The sequence below is a fragment of the Idiotropiscis lumnitzeri genome, chromosome 1 (genome assembly GCF_059441095.1).
Source record: "Idiotropiscis lumnitzeri isolate Australia: NSW breed Sydney's pygmy pipehorse chromosome 1, RoL_Ilum_1.0, whole genome shotgun sequence".
Classification (NCBI taxonomy): Eukaryota; Metazoa; Chordata; class Actinopteri; order Syngnathiformes; family Syngnathidae; genus Idiotropiscis; species Idiotropiscis lumnitzeri.
The window spans coordinates 32,289,888-32,306,006 of NC_142391.1; the positions used below are offsets into that span (position 1 = coordinate 32,289,888).

General features: G+C 41.2%; 1 protein-coding gene across 6 annotated transcripts in view; it reads right to left on the reverse strand.

Moving 5' to 3' along the window:
* The window catches only part of grid2 (glutamate receptor, ionotropic, delta 2), a 444,752-nt gene that overhangs the window by 141,745 nt on the left and 286,888 nt on the right, over nucleotides 1-16,119 (reverse strand). For all 6 annotated transcript variants that reach the window (XR_015843122.1, XR_015843125.1, XR_015843126.1 and 3 more), the window contains exon 6: nucleotides 5,704-5,877. Coding sequence is in view for 2 of the 6 variants with exons in the window: in XM_088295450.1 (XP_088151576.1) it covers nucleotides 5,704-5,877 (174 nt within the window). In the remaining 4 variants the exon portion in view is untranslated. The remainder of the gene's footprint in view (nucleotides 1-5,703; nucleotides 5,878-16,119) is intronic.

A 16,119-nucleotide genomic window follows, 5' to 3' on the forward strand; every position in this document is an offset into this window, starting at 1 on the left:
CCACAGGATTGTTTTAAGTCCAAACACATCTAAGCCTGCAGTGTGAGTGTACCTCCATGCAGCGAGGCGGGGGCGATTCAGCCCTGTGATGGATGACACTGTGATTTACTGAGACTCTCCTCTTCCACAAAAAGATAACGAGAAGATAATGAAAAGACTGACGCCGACAGAAGCCACCATTGCGTACACGCAGTTGACGCCCGCCATCTCCCATTAATTAAGCGCAGTTATTTCGCAGAAGCGCACGCCAGCAACACCACCGCTCATACATCAAAACAGGTCTCCGGGCTTGTCTATTTTTAGATGTTGGCATGTAGAAATAATCAAAGCACTAGTGCACACAAAAGCACCCGATGATGATGGCCGCCACTCTTCATTTACATTTGCAAGCGTACCCTGTTTAGTTGCTCTGACTAAAACATGGGACAACATTGCATGGCTTTGTTGTACTTTTGACAGAGACTTGTTGATATTCATGTGTTAAATAAGCTAAGTCTTTAGTAGGGTCTCATACAAAAAGTAATACACTAACTAATGGAAAACTATGATGTTCTAGGAAGTTGGACGTTGTTTTTTAAAACCAAATTTAAAAAAAAGTTATAGTATATCTGATTTCTTCCCATTTTGCGTTCAATTAAGATTAAAATACCCATTCGTGTGAATGTGAATGCTTGTATGTACATCTTGGATTGGCACCCCAAATCCCTCTTACTCATTGTACTTTTGCCAAATTATAGTCCAAGAAATGACAAACCTGATTTTATCAAAATAGTAAAAGGAGTGCACTTACACAGTGGTTTTTGTTGTTGTGCAAAGTGGAAAACTTTACTTTAGTGTACGGTGCATGTATCCCTAGTGTAGGGTAACCAGAACCTAAACCCAACCCACACACACATTTTCCTTTGTAATTCAAAATAGTTACTTTAATCACCAGGATTTCTTTTTTGAGTTTGGTCTAACTTCAAATCAATACATGTTATGTCATAGCGACTAGCTTGTGCGAATCCAACCTCAGGAAGTTGTCCAGTGTCCAAGTTTGAAAACACCCTTTGCCTGTTGGATGGCATCACAGAGACGAACATTGAAGTAGGGACAAATGTATTGATATACTGCAAAGATGGGCTTTCTTGATTGATCGATTAACAGTTAAATCGAATTCTTTTTGGCTAATATACCCGTGCAAACACTTCCGGGTATTGCGCTCATCGACAGCGAGCTTCACTCATCGCTGGGCACCCCTCAACATGTCTCCCGCTTACCATTGAAACAGTCCTAGTAGATGTGACAATATGCTATGATTAATTACCACTCAAATCCCAAAATGAGCATTTGTTTTTAAGCGCCAATTCACATCTCAAGTGGAGCAACCAGCCCTGCGTGTTTGTCTATATGTGTAATGTGATTTCCTAGGATACAGGTGATGGTAAGAAAGCACGTTTTAGTCAAGGGGAGACTAAGGGCCGCTGTAGCGAGATGAAGACAGTTGGGTACAATGCTGTCATGTCAAGAGCTAAGGCGCAGCAACAAAGGAGGCTGGCATTACCGTGAACATTCACTTTCGGCATTTCTAGACATGTATCGTTAAATGCTACAATGCACTGGCCAAGGTGGTTTCGCGAAAAGCAAGACGGGATTGGGGGGTTCAACGCGGTAAGGTTTTTGTTTGAAGTGAAAAAACGGACGGCCAAAAAGAAGCGAGAGAAGTAGCCAGCTGGATTTTATTGTACCTGGTTTTGCCCGTGTTTAAACATCATAATATGTAGAGCCATGTCATGTTGTCATGCTATGAGGCTGAAAAAGGTGTTTTTAAGGACACCATTTTTCAGTCCCGTCGAGTGATGCGAATGTCATACTGTGCTGTCTCAAAGTGAAGAGGTCACGATAACAAAATGCACAATAATAAGTTTGAAATAACAAGGAACGATGTCAATGACATCAAGGTTTTTCCCTTGTATAATCTTTTTTTTTTTGCAGGGGGGGGCAGACAGGCAGATAAGATAAAAGAGGAAAAACATCAAACTTTCTCTCTGTTTCTCTCTCCCTTTGGAGGACTCACACTTGTCACATCTCTCGTTCTTTCTGGCTTTTCTGTGGAAATTAAAGTGGAAAAAAAAAAAGAAGAATTCTAACGCTCAATGTAGGGACCCCTCGTCGATCTGTGTGCTCTGCATTCCACATATGCATCATTTGTCTGAGTGTGTGCGCACGTTTGCGTGTGCCAGGCGCGTGCGAGTGCACGCCTATGTGTGGTCAGCCTGCATTGCTTTGCTTCAGTGCAGAGTAAAATTGGGCTTCTGAGGCCACGGTGTGACTCCTCTCTCCTTTCCACTCATACGAGGTATTGAGCAGGTGTACATAAAAACACATTGACCTCTAGTGACTTAAAAAAAAAAACTCACAATGGATTTAATGCATACAATGGGACGGCGGCTGGGGTCTTATTAGGAATAAGAGATTCTCCCTTGCACTGCACCGGAGACTCCTGGTGTTGCTGATGGCTAATTTGCATACACTATAAAACAAGTGAATGCCTCATGCTGGAGGGGTGCCAAGCGGTGTTTTAGATTAAGAATTTATAGAGTGTAACCTCCCCAATGCTGAGCTGGTTGCATGTCCTCAGGCAAGTGCAGCAGCAAAGAGGCTACAACTGATGAGCACAGGTCATTGGCCGGCCTTTTTTAAGGGTAAATCAGGTAGCTCTTAACGCAATACCAATTCCGTACTGATTGATGTTGGGTAAGGTGTCGGTTAGCATTAAAGGGCTTGTGGTGGGTGACAGCTCTGGCCTTCCTATGAAGTTTGTTTTCGATTTGATATAGATCACGTTGGATGAGATAGGCGCCAGTCCACCCCGAATCAAAATGTGTGTCGATTCAAGATATACTACATATCGCCTAACTTTGACAAAAAAATGGAAAAATGAAGATGGTGCTCTCATTTTATCAATTTGTTTGTTTGGCCTTGGCGAAAGAGTCAAACACTCAGTTTTATCTCTACTCAAAAAGATGCTTCCCAGAATGCGAACAAGGCATCATCGCCACACAGTGCCGAGGCATTTTGCTGAAAAACGCAAAAACAATGTCAGTTGAGAAGCTCACCGGGCAATAAACAGTACAATAGCGATTGGTAGCTTGTGGTTCTGCGAATGAACAAAAAAGTGAGTATTCTTAAAATAGATTCATCACTCAAAATACGGTCAAGCTTATCTCACACGAGGGCTTTCAAGAGAAAAATCAGATGCACACCCAATGAATTCGGTGCATTCAAACTTTTCTTTTATGGCCTTGGAAGACGTCTAACACCCATCATTCCTAGCTACAAAGCCTACAAGAGCAGTAAGCCGACCTTGTTGTATTCTAGCTAACCTTGTCGACTTGCTTTACCACAGCCGCGCCGAGACATCTTCATAAGCACGGCGGCAACGATTCTCCTTTTAACAAATTTCCATGTCTCATCAAATGTGATCCCCAGGGCTCTTGGGCAGCCACATAAATCAACAGCACATAGATTCAATTTAATACATTTTGTCTTGGCACGTAAATAAGCGTACGCTCCTCTTTGTGTCGCCTGTCTGATGGCAGCTTGATGACTCGCATGCATACACACACACATGCATGCACGCACCGCACACACACGCACAAAATACCATCATAACTGCATACATATTGTTGCCTTAGGGAACATATTAAGAGCCAGAAAAGCACAACAAGGAAGAAGGAAAACCAAGAGCGAAAGATGGAAAAAATGTCACTTTGTTGAATTGAGTATGTGTAACAGAAAGATGCAGGCCAATTTGACGGCAAATTAAAAACAAGGTACAAGGAGAGGATGTCATCGAATCAGCAAACTTGATGTCATCAAAAATACGCAGCACTGTAAACAGGTTTTGAAGTCCAACCCAGCAAACAACCCAAAATGTAAACATGGTCAGCAAAGCAACCAACTGATAAGAAGAGAAGCGACGACTGAGGCTAATCTATTAATGTCTCTGCCCCCCCCCCTTTTTCTTCTTTTTCTATAAGCATTGCATCAAGTGCAATAAAAGAGGGAGGACATGACAAAGACTAGGTTAATGACTTCTCAGAGTCTATTGTGCAAGAGCTAAAGAAGCATGAGATATTCAGAGACTGCATTTGTCAGGGACGAAAATATATAGTGGAAGCAACACTGTAGTGTAGAGCGGTGGTCCCCAACCACCGGTCCGCGGGCCACTTTGGACTGGGCCACGGCGGGTTGCACAGATGAAAGAAAAATAAATCTTGCAGTACTTCCAGTTTATCTATTATTCCAGGATGAAAAATATTTTATTTTGAAAAGTAACCGGCTTCTTTTTGTTAAATCTAATTCTTGATGCATGTTGTGATACTAATTTCTTTGCCACATTACGGTAATAAAGCTAGCAAAATGACCACGTACGAAGGCCCCTCTGCGCAATATGTGGTGGGCATACTCCCCACACCCACCATCTTGTATTAACCGGTGCACGCCAGAAAAAAGGTGCAGAGTACAGTACAGGGGTCTAACTAACGAGAACCAGTAACGCATTTATTGATTTCATAAAACCTATACTTTCATATACTTTGTACGTATTTTATTATGACCCCTGGGAGCTGTTTAAAATTGCGGTGATGAAATGCATACCGAATTTTCCCGACTGTAAGCCTCTACTTTTTTCCTAGATTTTGAACCTTGCGGCTAATATTACGGTGCGGCTTTTCTGTGGATATTTCTTTCACCGGTCTATAGTTCAGAAAATATGCTTAATCTTTTTTTTTTTCTCTTAGGTCTGTTCTATTTTAATTAGCAAAGTTGTTGCCGTTTTAAAAGGCACTGGTTTATGAATCTGTTTACGTACCTTTATGCGCATTCATAGTACAAAATCGTTCTGTACATGCAGTAATCAACACGTTTTTTTCAACACAGAAAACTGCGGCTTATAGCCTGGTGCGGCTTGTATCTTGTTTTTTTGTTTGTTTGTTTTTTTCTTTAAAAAGAGTTGCTCCGGCTTATATACAGGTGCGTCTTATAGTCCGGGAAATACAGTAATACGCGCGCATTCAAATGCATTTATCCCAATCTCATGGTTTTGCAACTTGCCTCGTGAGAATGTGATAAGCTACGGTGGTGCTACCTGGTGTCTCTTTAGAATCTATACTAAAATCGCTTTGCTCTAGTCTAGGTAATCGGTGCAATGCCAAGACAACTGTTCGTGAAAATTGTCAATAGCATGGCGGCATTATGAGACAGTGAGGTTTCTTCTTTCTCCCACGCGCAGACGTATCAAAATGCTTTTCCTGTGTCTAATTAGCAGACCTGTAGCAGCCAAAACCAAATCCTAGCCAAGGCAACCATGGTTGGACCGTGTTTGGGGAAGTGATCACAGACAAAAACGACGCCGTCACCTAATCAAACTATTAGAAATTAAAAACAAGATACATTGGTTTGATTTTTGACTATAGGAAACATGACAACTGTATTCTTGTTGCGCATTACTAAGAACATTTTCAAGGTTCCAGGGTTACGCAAGTCTTATTTCCTACTCAATCAATTCCAGTCAGTTTGTCCAATAATTAGTGTGAAGAAAATTGGATCCAGGAAGAGAAATAATGAAGTCATTAATTAAACGGGATACAAGATCAATAAAGTGGCTGGTTTTCTTTCATTTTAAATGACAGTCATTGATTTGGCTTGAGATGGGCTCACCTCCAGCTGCTGAGCCTTGGCGTTCTTGGGGTCACACAGGGCCGCGTTGATCCGGTGGTTGTGCTTAACACAACGCTGGGTTGTGTTTTGCGGCATGGGGAAGGTCTGGCGCACCAACGTCAGCCGACCCACCGACTTCATTACCAACTCTTGCAGGTCAAAGTCGGAGATCTCCTGAGAGGCCACAAAATAGAGAGGGATCGATACAAACAAGTTGCCGTGAGGTAGACGTCAACCATTCACTTGAAGTACGGTACTTTAAATGGATTGAGGCTTATCAAAAGAGCCTTTTTGAACACATTGTAAACATGATTGAACACACAAAAAATTCATTCCAAGCATGAAAATATCTAGAATATAATGTAAGGCTGGCACGAGTCTCTGTGCGAGTGTCTGCATGTGGGCTGTGGCTGATGGCAGCTCTTGCGTTGGGGTGTTCTGTTCAACTGTCGTCCAGGCATTCAATAAATGACCGGGAAGTTCATTGACTATGCCGCTCCTTTTCTACATCCAAGGGCATCGCAGTGTGTAATTATAGAGCAGGGGTCTGCTATCCTGTTCCTCGAGGGCCAGTGTCCTGCCTGTTTTTCATCTTTCCCTGTTGCAACACACCTAATTCAAATGATCAGGAATGTTATCTAGCTTCCGCAGACCTTGCTGATTATCTGATCATTTGAATCAGGTGTGTTGCAGCAGGGAGAGATGGCAAACTGGGTGGACACCGGCCCTTGAGGAACAGGATTGAGGAGCCCTGATATAGAGTATATTGTATAAACTGAAGATTTCAGAGCTGAAGCAAGGCTTTCTGAAAACAGAAAGATTGATATGTTCTCTGAAAAACATCTGCAATATTGAGGAGCTGCAAACAATGAACTGTTCCATGAAAGTCACAAATTCCCTTTCATTGCGCGCATGTGGTTGACAGAGTGGGAAAGAAAAATGCAAGGAAAAAAAGACCCCAAAAAAAGCGAGCACTCAATTCGGGTAATCATTGTCACACAAATATCGCTCTCTGCCGAGGAGCAGACGCGGCATCCCCCAATGCTCACGTCCACTCGTCATCTCACCAATCTGCTCAAAATTTATCGGTTGAAAGAGCACCGATGCTTAGTGACAATGTATCTGCACAATTGAAGCATATTACTGTGACACATGCATGAAGTGTCAATGTTCCAAGCAGCCTTCGTCACCAATACAGATGAGCAAACATTTGCTTCTCACTCCAGGGTTGTAGGAATTCATTTGGAGGCTCAAGGCAAGCATAGTCAGAGATTTACAAAAGGTAAATTACTTTTTCTTGTGTTTTTTTTTTCAAGTTCTTACAATTATGTGACAGCGTACGATAGCCGTTCTGGATTTTAATGTTGAGCATCATTTAAAAAGTATGAATGGAAGAAAAGTCTCCTATTTTCTGGTTAGGTAAAGCAATCAAACTCCTTCTTATGGATTATTTTCTAACAAGTGAAGCATCTCAACACGTTAACAGTCATTTTCAATCAAATCATTCAACATTGAATATTGTTGATCTTTTCAACCACTTTTATACTCACACAGTGTGATGGAAAGCGTCAGTCTCCACTTGATCAGGGTTTTGAAATATAAAAGCAAATATTGCAGCCAAAATTCATTTACATTTATGATTTATACACTTTTCCCATTTACTTATACTGATTTCTGGAAGTCAATTTGGGCCGATTCACGATATTAAAAGTGGCATACAATCCTTAAGCCTTAACCAATCCTTACAAACGCTGACTAATTTGATTTGTGTCACAAAACTCTATTATATGATGCACTCTATTTTGATCAATATGTAGGTGCTTTTCATTTTTACATCTACATCACATATCTCAGGTTTTGGAGAGTTGTGATATAGGTTTGGCCACCGTGTGCATGTCTGACGTTGCTCACCGTGGACCAAGAAATGCACAGGGAGTTTATGTGAATGCTCACACATGAGGGAAGTTTGAGGAAACATTGGTCCAGACTTACTGTAGAGGCTAACATCGTGTTTCTCAATTGAGGTTAATTAAAATCCATTGTAGGTCAAACCCGGCAAATTAAATAAAATATATACTGTAATTTAGTCATGTGATCCATTTTTCTATATTATACAACGAAATCAGTCACTTTTGAATTCTTCAATGATAAATTGAAACTGGAAAAAAGAAATGATACACAGATTTTCCAGCTCACCCGCTACTCTAATGATCTTATCTACCATTCATAGATACACTCAAGGTCTACCTTAATCTGGTACATAATAGTGAGATGACCTTTATTGTCTCCGGTGCAGGTCAGACTTCACGATTTTTGTGCGTAACAATGTTCACCTGCATGATCGACAAATTTTTCAGCAAACGACCTACCTCATAACTTGCTCTATGTGTACACTCCGCTCGGAAGCACGTGTGAGTATATATGTATACTCGTGACTGTGCTTTAGTGTGTCACATTTGTTTAGCTTCAGTCATTAAATGGCTAACAGCTTTTGGAACGCGACACCACGGAAAGTCACACTGGGTGAATGCTGTCCACTTTTTGTATAGGGACAGGCCAGCACAAGCACAGACATAGGATGGCTTGAAAATCAGTCCACTGTGTGATGGGATTAATACAATCATGTGTGAGAATGTGAGGTTAGTGTGTGTGCGTGGGTGTGTGTGTGTGTGTGTGTCGGGGTGTGTTTGGGGGTGTTTGACACTTGATTCAATGCCTGCCCTTGACTGGTTGGTGTGAATCTTAATTCTCCTTTGACCAACAGATCTGCCTTTTTCTAAGCAATTTTCAGCATGTTCTCTCTTTCGCTGTATTCTCGTTTTTGTAATCCAGAGCCAGTGGCCGACTGTTTTGAGATTTGTGTCACGTTTCACCCCCAGAAGCCTGCAAATAGATTCCTCACTGTTTTGAAACTTGAGAGGACAATGCAACACGCAAGGTTAAACGTGCTCAAGATTAAATTATTTCACTGCTTGGGTGAAGTACGAATATTAATTTACTTAGTTTACACCTATGCCAATTTGATTTCTCTGTTGCATTGTTTACATTGACCCAATATGCACTTAACTAAAGATTTCATTGTATAATGAAATAAATTTTTCCACAGTACATTTGGCTAAACAAGAACACATCATAAGGGTAGGACCCTGTTGTCTAAAATCAAGTATTGGTTTCCAATGTTACCTAGAAGCCGTAACCATAACCCGAAAACCTAACCCTGAACCTCAGAGGGGTATCGTTAGACTGTAGGACGTTCAGTCAGTGCTCCATTTGGTCCGTTATGGAGTCAAACGGCAACACCAGTTACAGACCACACAAATTTAAGTCTTTTGTTCAGAAAAAAGCAGGTTAGTATGGCACAGGATTGTATTGTAAGTTGCTCCGTGAATCTTATCAATGTTATATATCCTGAGACAATAAAAGTAATTTTAAACTGGCGTCACTCGCCTCAGGCTACTTCCTCTCAAACCACCTTTCAATCAGACAGCCGAAGAAATAAACTACGATGTGAAAGTCCAACCACAAAACGGAACACTCGATCACAAAATGTGCCTGAAAAGCGTGACGTCACCTCAGAAGCCTGGCAGCTCATTGGTTGCTTACGCCATAAACATTAAAATCCTGATCTCTCCCATCAGCCCAAGAGCACAGTGCCCACTTTCTTTTCTGGCTTTTTATTTGAAAACATCTCTCATCCCTTATTATACTTTGTCCTCTGGCCCCTCTCCTCTCAGCCTCTTCACCTCTCCCCAAGAGACATTAAATCCTTCTTTTTTGAGTGAGAAAAAAACTATTCATTTCTTCTCTGACCTTTTCTGACCTCCCATTTCCGCAGCTCACCCTACCGAGTTCTGTATGGGAAAACCCCACACAGTTTTTATTGCTTCCAGTTTTAGCTCTCATCATGCTCCTTAACTATCGATATGCTTGAAAGATGTGTTTGTACTTATAGTTGCCTTTTTCTAGTACTCATCTGTGGAACAATTGGGTTAGAGAAAAATGACTCATATCCCACCTGATTTGGTTTGTTAATATTAAGGAATCAAAACATAAATCGTGAGAAACGATGACATCACATGCTTTTTTGATTGGTGGGGAAAATGGTACTGGTCAAATGGGGTAAGGTTTCGGATTAGGTGTTGGAGGTTAGCGTTAAAGTTTGGGGTTAAGGGTTCGATTTTATATGTTTTCTGTTATTGTGTTTACCACATAGAATAGAATCACACACACGCAGACAGGAGTGATGTCGCAGTCAAAGGGGCACGCAAAGAGTGCAGCACGTCTTCGGATAGAAAGCCACAGACCATGCCTCGCTCAAGACTCGTATCTCTCCAACAATTAGTTGCCATTTTCACAGTCGTCTGCAGGAGTCCTGGATAGGGTTCATTTTCAGGTTAGGACTTTAAAAGTTCTGTGGGAAACCTTAACCCAGTCCTTTTATCTTTGGCGCATGCTATATTAACAGAGAAGACCATATATTCTCACTTGAACTATTTAATGAATGCCAGAAAGTGTGAGACACGGCCAAGGACTCTTTTACGGTGGATGAAGGTCTAATCTGTCCAAAATGCTTCCTTTCCTTCCCCCTGCCCCTGACTCTGCCTATCCCATGTGACAGTGACAATATGTAACTCTACGGTCTTAAGTGGTTCCAATTAGATGTGTGTGCCAGAGAGCAGATAGATGGATAGGAAGATGCAGAGCCACGAGAAAAGGTCACAGCAACCCAACGGCTGAGCTCAAGTCACCTACCTACCTACTTATGTGCCGAAGAGGCCTAAACTAACAGACTAGGGGCTCTATTTTGCTGCCCAGTGCAAGTCTAGCACGAGGCACGGTGGAATTCTGTGTGGAGCCGTGTTACCAAGTGTTGCCAACGATTGTATGTCAATGCACATGGCACACATGCAGAAAAGGGTGTTGTGCAGTGTTGTGGGGGTGAACAGAGATGACTTGATTTACTTGCAATAAAAAACACTCCTCTCATTCTCTTTAAGTCCAGTGACATGGCAGAAGAAGAAAATTGATATGTTCAAGTGTGGCTATGCACAAAATGCTTAGAATAGGGCTCAAGACTAACAGTTCTTTACGAGGAGCACAGTGGCCCCTTACCTGAAATTCCAGGGGTGCAAGGAGATGCGCAAGAAGATCTGGCAAGAAAATTAAGATGAGTGCCAATTCAAGTGCCGATTTTTACGCTCAAGCGCAGTTGCTCTGTCTACGAAAATAGAGCGTTAGGTGTTAAAATTAGGTTTACAACCTATAACTCGACGGTTAGTGTCAGGTTAGGATAGGTTGAGTCAGGGGTGCTCAATCCTGTTCCGCGAGGGCCGGTGTCCTGCCTGCTTTCCATCGTTTCCTGCTGCAATACACCCATTTCAAATGATCAGCTAATCAGCAAGGTCTACAGAAGCTACATAACGATCCTGATCATTTAAATTATGTGTATAAAGTGGTTAGGTTAGATGCGAGGACATCGGATACAGTTAGGTTAGGTTTAGGTGAAGGTTCCATGTCTGTAGAAGTGAGTGAAACATGCTATTGAATCACCAAGCATGCTCCAGTACATTAGCAGATTTATGCATAACGTGTTGATTGATAATTGTTCACATTGTCAATCAAGGGACTCAAATCAAATGCCTTCATGCAATACTTTAAACTTAAGTACCTCTACTTCATTTCTACTTCTCTTTCGTTACCGCACTACTGTGCTCGGACCAGTTGCGAGAGTGTTCGGGAGTTGGAGCCTATCCCAGCTGACTTTGGGCAGGGTACACCAAGGACAGGTGGCCAGATAATTGAGGGCACATAAAGGCAATTACCCAATCACACATATGGACAATCTGGGGATTTTAAGATGTGGGAGAAAGCTGGAGAAATCACAACCAAGCACGGGGAAAACAAACACGCTCTAAAAAACGAATTGGACTTCAAACTTCAGAACCACGAGTGCACCATGTTGTCACCTTCTTCAATGCAAATAGCAAAACTCAAACTGTACTGCTTTCCGGACAAGTACCAGACTTGTCAGTGTTCTCTTCGAAACTTAAGAGACCAGGAGAAGGAGTGTGTGTCCTTTATCATTCCTCTTCCTCATCCTCACCCCCTGAGCAGAACGAAGGCGATGAGGAAGGGCAGGGTGATCAATTATAAAGTGTGAACTGTGCCTCAGTGGGACGTCTAACTGCTGGCTGTAGATAAAGCAAAGTTATGACAACCATACACTATCCCCTCATCCATAATAAAGCACAGGGAGGCTGCACGCGCTCCCTCCCATAGTCATTTTCCAAACTACAAGCGAATATTGAAGCCTTGATCCACTTAAAGAGTCTGTTTGAATAAAAAAAAACTTCACACATCCCGTTATGGGGTTGCTGCATATGCATCGGAGTACGCATATTGTGCAGAGCGGACTTCGTATGGAGTCTGTTTCGTGCTCATTTTGCTAGCCTCTGGGTTTATTATTAGCGTAACGCGGCCGAGTCAATCAGCATCTTGACATGCTTCAAGGGTCCGATGTAATGGAGAGAAGCCATTTTTCAAAATAAAATATTTTTTAGCATCGAATAATAAATAAATGGAAGTACGACGTTATTTTTTTTTCTTTCCTCTTTCGTCCGTGCGGCTCGATTTAAAGTGGCCCGCGGCCCGGTGGGTGGGCACAACTGAGTTAGATCACACTAATTTAGGAGCCAAATTCACATCTAAGATTTTTATTTTTTTTACTGTTCATTTCCGCATTTTAGTCAGTGGACTGCATATTTTCCCTTCCTTTTCATTTTTACTAATATGCTAGTGAGAATAAACAGCTCAGACGTGTAAAATAAAAATACATAGGCTGGACTCACCTTGGTTTAAGGCAGTACTCTTTTTGTGTTATTTTTTAATTTTACTTCTTGGCCAAAGTAAGATGATACACTTAACTTGGGAGGAGACAAAGGGCCTCCCAGCAAAGTGGAGATGAAGGGGCATAATAATACAGAGTCAGAATCTGGTCATATCTTTGCGTTCAGTCATACAGTAATTTGGACAGTAATTCATATCGTTATAAGAAGCTAAAAAGATACATTACCATACATTTAATAGGAAATTTAAAAAAAACCTAGGTCAATTGGTTTGTATTGTATTAGTCAGACTGATAGGCACATTAATGTTCATCATGTGCCTGTTTAAGTTAGAGAGAGAATTATAAAATGCACTTTTTATGCACTTTAAATTCATTAAATGCAGAGATCAAAAGACAACATCACACAGTTGTCCCTACTGCTTGACCAGTTAATGACCAGCGGTGGCTTATGTCACCTGTTTGGTCCCCACTTGGGATCCTTGGAGCCCCAACTGACCTGCTTTTGCCAGTGGAAAAGTGAGCAGAACTGCGATTCAAGTGTTAAGAAAGGGACGGGATGTTTTCGTCATTTTGCCACCACAATCTCTCCTCACTTCACTTGTAGCAATCTTTCCGCTCACGCTTTTAATCCGGTTATTAGCATTGTCAACATTTACAAGCAACCGTGGTTTGTGATGATGCATCATTGCTTTACTAATGGCGAGCCAGGCATTCTGATACAGGGCTTAGGGGGATGTGAAAGACCGGATATGTTGGTTTTCTTGATACATTCTTCTAAGTGGCAGGATTGCTTTAACCCTTAGTCTGCCAGACTGCCGTTAACGATATAAAACTAAATAAATAAACCTACATACTGGGGGCATGCCCCCGATAAAAATCAAGATGCTAAACCAATTACTCCTCGCCACCTTTTAGTTTTGGGCTCACTCACAAAAGCTAGGCTATGACCATGACGTGTCATATACGTCTGACATTGTCTGACACTCTTGTAGAGTTGGGCAGATGAGGAAAGGCAAATTCGGCAACATATTTTTGCCTTGGAAGCACATACCTTGGGTTAAAAGATACATGTCAATAAATCATTGCTTTTGAAACAAAGACGCCATTGACGCCATTGTTTCCTTTCACCGTGCTTGGGTCTTCTAATACGGAAAACAACGTGAATATGATTCCAATCATGTCTGTGACATAGCAGAAATGAAAGCCTTGTTGCAGTTAGGGAACAAAAACAAGAGACACAAAGGAGTCAGGAAAGTTTGTAAATTGGCAACCCGAACTGAACTTTTGCAAGGTAGTGTCTCGGTGGCACATGTTTTTTGCGAATGAAAATAAGTGTAGATGGATAAATATGGAATTAAGTTCACTTGAATTTCCTATTTTATTAAATGATCATGAACATTAAGTGGAATTAAATTCATAGCATTTAGGGGAGCGCATGGCAGTTATGATTAAAATTAAGATTAAGAGCTTGTCCTTCATTCCCTGTACCCCAACATTTTTAGAACCTGGATTTATGACATGCATTCAAATGCATGTTCATCATTGCAGTAAAGCTGGCAAAAGAGCAGAGCAGTGCCAGGCAGGCAGCCCGAAGAGTGTTAGACAATAGCAGATGTCTGACAGCTCAATGTGAATGTGGCCTAGCAGGCAATCAACAAGACATGAGCGCACGCTCAGCGGGCTGCTCCACATTGTTAGCTGCCATAAGCGAGCACACAGGGAACCTAGTCGTGTGGGGCCTCGACTGAAGCCACAGGTGTGTAACACTTCTATTGTCGGTTTCTTATCTAATTTAAACCAAATAGAGCGCTTCCCCAAATAGTGGCGGGGCAGAATTTAGACACTCAACTGCAAATGGGGGGGGGGGGGGGGTTGGGGCACATATTAAACAATCTTACCCGTATATCATGTAGGGCAATCAAAATTCATGATTTGAATTAAATTAAAAATAAATTCTTTGGAGAAATGTATAGATGCAACAAGATCCATGACATACTACTGACCTTAACATGGATGCGTTTTGCAACACTCTGGAGAGATCGATCACATTTTTACCGTGAAGGTAGTCATTGCTAAAGGCGCAATCAAAATTTTAATCTTGCCAGAAAAGTTGTTTATAACACCTCCACATCTTTATTAATTTGTGACAGTTTACATGACTTGGGAAGAACGTAAAGACAGATGCAATATGCAACATCGTGGCGCGACGACGTCGGTCGACTGGAATGGTAATTGTCGCTAAAGACGCCATTTTGACGAATTTTAAGGACATCTTTAATATTGCGTCGAGAAGCCATTTACGGGATACAGTAAGTCTTTACACTTTAATTAATCCGTTTACTGGGTATTTTGGTTAGTTATGTTAAAATTAGTGCTGTCAAGTGATTAATTTTTTTTAACTAATTAATCACAAAAAATTCCATGATTAATTGTGATTAATCACATTTTTCAACTACTATTTTTTGCAAAGCTTATAACAGATATTTACTTGGATAAAATCTTGGGATTGATACAAAATCACCAAATATAAAGTACATTTAATTCAAAGACGGTTCTAATAGCTTTCTTGGATTCTTAAATACAATCTAAATGGTGACATCTTTACAGACATTTATTTTCGAAACATTTCTCAAAACTGCCCACAAGCGCCACACTCCAGCAGTGTTGGTTTGCAAGACCCAGTGGTAACTTAAACACAGTGTTTTGTTCTGAGACGTGCTCGAGACAGCTAATATGGCAAAATATTTGCAAAGTATGCAAATTATTTTTTAAGGAAATCAAACTGAGTTAACTGAGTTAAAATATTTAACAGAGTTAAATTTTTTTAGATTAATCACCTGAGTTAACGCTTTAATTTTGACAGCCCTAGTTAAAATATTAAAATCCTAAAACTTACGTACTTCGACGTAGACTCAGTATTCTGTCAACCAAAAACAAGCTAACATATCCCAATATTGTGTATACAGAATAACCTTACGTCTGGTAACCCCGCAGAAGCCTCAGAGGAACCACAACATGGATGCATTGTGCAACAATACACAGTGATGAGATGTTGATCTAACGCTATGCTAATTGGCGTTTAGGACACTTATCCAAAAAACATAAATACAACATAGTGAGTCTGTTTACATGCCTCAGTATGTGCTGTCGTTTTGGTTAGCAATGGGGTTATAATGTTGAAAATGTTTCCAGTCCTCCCCCAATATGTACCTTATTTGCCCCAGTACAGATGTCCTTCCAAAGCCGAACGGCCCAGAAGTCTTGTAGTCTCAGAACTTTAGTCCATTTTAGAGTCGGTTTTATTGCTTCTGTGGGTGCTGCTGTTTTGGTTAGCACTCCAGTTCAATTGGATACAAGGGTGAATTCTTGTGAATGTCTCTCCCGTGTGAGCCATAGAATCGTGGAACTGAAGTAATTACAGTTATTACCTGTTTTATTCCTAATGGAAATTTGAGAGAAGCGTTTATTTGTCTCGAGTGGGTTTGAGTGGACTAATTGGTACACGGCATCGATTGGCGGGACGGCCACTATTTGGGGAAATGTGGTAGGCACTCATCTTTAAATAATGT